Raw genomic sequence first — 3,937 nt, forward strand, 5'->3', positions numbered from 1 at the left:
CATAAAGCTACTCCGGCAGGCCTTGGTTGCGTCTGAAATACTTGGCCAGTTGGTTGTATTCTCGGAAGATGCGTCAGATTGACTTTCACCACTAGCGACTTTCTCGTAGCCTGCACTTGGCTCCATCGTACCCAGACCATGCCCCGAACCTCCGCTATCGAAGGCAGAGGCGCCGTCTCTGGTAGGTTTGTCCATTATCGCTTCTCTCGTTGGTATAACCTAGTTCATAGATTCTAGAGCAGTGAGTGTTAATGAGTAACATGTACAGATGCTGTGGTCCGTCTGGTGCAGGGACGAGGGGACACTAAGCGCCGTGGCTGATTACGTAATATTCAAGGCGGTTGTCATTCGTTAAGATATCAATGAGGTTTCAGCCACGTTCATTACCCCTCTTTCTGCGCCATGCTAGGTCTAGTGTCAGTAGTGTTACCTCAACACATGGCCCATCTGCTCGTTCTGATTCTACTATGTCTTGTGCTACACCAGAGCGATGAGCGAGAGTCAACATACTGCTGATCTGAAAGCGGCCCTTATTGGGTTGCATGTCATCGCCCGTGCTCTTCTACATACACTTCTCAAATCTGGAACACAGAAACAAGAGACTAGAGTGGTCGCACACATATCTGGGGTCTTGGCGCTTGCCAGCGAGATTGCCCACTCCCTCAACAGTAACTTCCTCACCGAGCTTACCACGTTGTGCAAGGTGAATCTTTTTCCGACGTTTATAGACGAAACCAAATACTCACTACAGTAGTGGCAGCACCGAGATGACCGTTGGAGCTTTGCCAAATGGGTTAAGTCGTATTCGGAATTCAAACTTGATACAAAAACGTGGCTTTGTCAAGAAGCGTCTACGCACGCTGAGGGAGGTTTTTTGGCTTACGCTAAATCCCCTCTTTCGGATCAGGATGCGCTACTTCATTTCCGTACAAACGAAGCAGTGGGACTTACTCTAGCACTGAAGACCACCCTCCTATACCACAATCTGCCCCAAAACGGGGACGAGGACACGCTAGATGAATTACCTCAATTTGTCACCAGGAACCTTTACACAACGGTTTCTGAGTATTCCAGCTGTGACTCCTCGCCTTCGGAAGAGACCAAAGCGCGGCATCATGAAGTTCGGTTGTGTTTAACAGGTCGTTCGCATGTTTCGGATGGTTTCGCAACTTTCGACGTACACTCTCTCTGCTCCCCAGATCCACAACTAGACGGGACGTTAGGCCACTGGCAACAGTTAAGGTTACGGGTATCTATGTAAGAATATATCGCATGCTGTAAAAGTTCGATATGCTGACGAGGTGCTATGCTTGTAGGAAGAGAATGGCGACGAAGGAAGTCCGTTTTAGTGAGCTTGAGACTACGTCTTGTCACTCTGATGATAGCTCTAGCGCGAGAACTATGCTCGCTAGTCCTGATTCTATGTCTAAGCAAGAATTTTGTGGCCTGCTAAGGAAAGACGTAGGCCCGGTCAAAATATGCTTACAAGTCGAAGATCGATGTCTGCTCGATCTTGCTGACTCAGAGACGACAGGCCAGAGACTGGCACGCAGAAAAAGTATTCCTTTGGCCAAAGTCCTTAATTCTTATGAGATGTCTCGGAAGATAAGGGTAGTCCTCGCCTTTACGCTCGCTCGCTCGATATGGCAGTACTACGATTCTGACTGGACGAGTACAAGTTGGTCAGCAAGTTCGATACAATTTATGTTGGAGACGGATAGATCTGCACCAGCACAGTCACACATCACGTGTGCACCCAGTTTCACGGTTCGGTTTCATGATGATGAAGACAGGATCCCGGAATGTTTTGAGTCAAATCATGTTGGGCACAAATATCCAAGGATATTGTCCCTGGGGACTCTGCTCCTAGACGTCGGCCGAGAATTCCAGGACCAGGGGACCCAGCAGCCTTCGTCTTCCATGGAACAAAGGATCAACAATGCGTGCACTTCAGGTCTAGAAGCATCTGACCCTGATTGGCCTCATTTTGGGTACAAGGACAAAGCCGCAGAGCATCTTAGAGTTCTCTACAAGGATGCGACTGTAGCTTGTTTTGATAGTAACCTTTTCAAGCCTAAGTGCGACAGGTAAGCCCTAGACATCTATGGCTACAAATTGCTGCTAAAAGTTTGTTCAGGTGTAGACGCCATGACATAAAATGCTATGGTTCTACTACCCGGCTATGCAAAGGCTGTGTAGAGGCTAGGCACAAGTGTACATACAAAGGCGTTCCCAGACTGAGTGAGGAAGCCTTTGTTCTTGGTGCTCAAGCGAGACGCGAGGTTTTGCTAGAAAAGGTCGTTCGTCCCCTGCGTATGGCTCTTCACCTGATTGATTGGGACGCGTCCGACGATAGACCAGAAGTCATTCCCCTACGATCGACAAGAGAGGCCCATCTTGGTCCTCTGCACCAGCTCCGACGCTCTCACAACGCTGTTCCCGAGGTTCAGGAGCGAGTAAGCTCTGCTATGTCACATTCCTTTACGTTCCGAAAAGTTACTAACTACTGAATCTAGTCACCGCCACGAAGATGGCCACGCCAAAACTCAGTATCATTCTACGATGATGAGAGTTTGCCCGAAGGTGTCTTGAGCTTAAAGTAAGGCCGTGCTATCAAGAAAAAGTCGTCTTTACAATGCTGAAATGGATACAGACGTGGACAATACGAGAGATGGAAAGAATTGTTTGTCGAGACTGCTCAACGATTCGAAAGCACTGCCGCGGAAGAAACACATCCGTTAAAGATAGCTGTGCTCGACACTGGTCTTGATCAAAGCCACCAGGATATCATGACCGAGCTTGGCAGAATTTGGATTTACGAAAGCTTCCGTAATGTGTTTGAACGGGCCGAGAACAGTACCATAAAGGATCTCCAAGGTCACGGCACACATATCGTAGGCCTCATCCTGGAATATGCGCCGGACGCCGACCTTTACGTTGCGGACGTCACAATCGACGGTGAAGCTGACCGTAACCTGATCGCGAAGGTAAGATACAATCCAGTCAAAGAACGCGACTATGCTTACAATGCCCAGGCTATAGTTTCTGCTGTTAATCACGAGGTTGACATCATCTCGATATCGTTCGGGTTTCAGCAGAAGAGCGTTGGCGACGACCTTGAGCAAGCTATTGACTACGCCAAAAGTAAAGGAATTCATATTGTTGCGGCAGCGTCGAACAGCGGAGGAAATGCGGGTCGAGCATGGCCAGCCCGATATGATGGCGTTTTCTGCATTCATTCCACTGACGCAAACGGAAACCCTTCCGGATTCAATCCCACCGCGCTTGAAGAAGTCAATTTCGCGACCGTCGGTGAGGCTATCGTATCTAGCTGGCCAGAGCACCTGTCCGAACCACCTGGCAATGATAGTACAGATGATAGTGACACTCTGACCAAAGTCAAGTCCGGAACATCATTTGCAACCCCGATCGCTGCAAGTATCATCGCCTTTGTGCTGCGCTATGCGAGGACACATCTAGATCAAGAGCACGCACAGCAGCTAAGGCGACATGCTGTCATGGGCTCCGTTCTGAGGTGCATGGCAGGACCTAAAAGATTAGAGTTCTACTACCTGGCGCTGCACTCCAACCCCGCTCAGTTCTTTGGTAGAGAGAACCCGGAGGACACCCGCAGAGATATAATCACGGCTATCAGCCAGTCCGGATAGCATAGGACATGAGCCTGGACCTTATTTTGGGTTATATGTGTATCGTCACAGTAGCGACAGAATTGGATGTATTGAGAGATCTGGAATTAGACAAAAAGAACATGGGTCGGAGAATCCTCAGTCGTCTTTCCTCACTCCAAAGGTTACCCTATCTTCTCCCTCCGCTACCGTAAAAGCGCTGAAGGTATTCTCATCGATCAGCTGACACTCATGACTTATGGTGAGGTCATGCGGTCGACTCTTGGTAGGCGAAAGTTCGAGAAACGCAC

The 3,937-nt window shown here is 49.0% G+C and overlaps 1 protein-coding gene across 1 annotated transcript; it reads left to right on the forward strand.

Moving 5' to 3' along the window:
• Positions 1 to 2,832: 2,832 nt before the first annotated feature.
• J4E90_005181 (uncharacterized protein) lies at positions 2,833 to 3,668 on the forward strand (the record flags this gene model as incomplete). The annotated part of the gene is made up of 2 exons (XM_051434737.1): positions 2,833 to 2,836; positions 2,899 to 3,668. 2 exons carry the CDS (start codon positions 2,833 to 2,835, stop codon positions 3,666 to 3,668), a joined length of 774 nt encoding a protein of 257 aa, XP_051291993.1.
• Between the last annotated feature and the right edge of the window lie 269 nt (positions 3,669 to 3,937).

Source organism: Alternaria incomplexa, assembly GCF_024043165.1.
Source record: "Alternaria incomplexa strain BMP 0042 chromosome Unknown scaffold_6, whole genome shotgun sequence".
Taxonomy (NCBI): Eukaryota; Fungi; Ascomycota; class Dothideomycetes; order Pleosporales; family Pleosporaceae; genus Alternaria; species Alternaria incomplexa.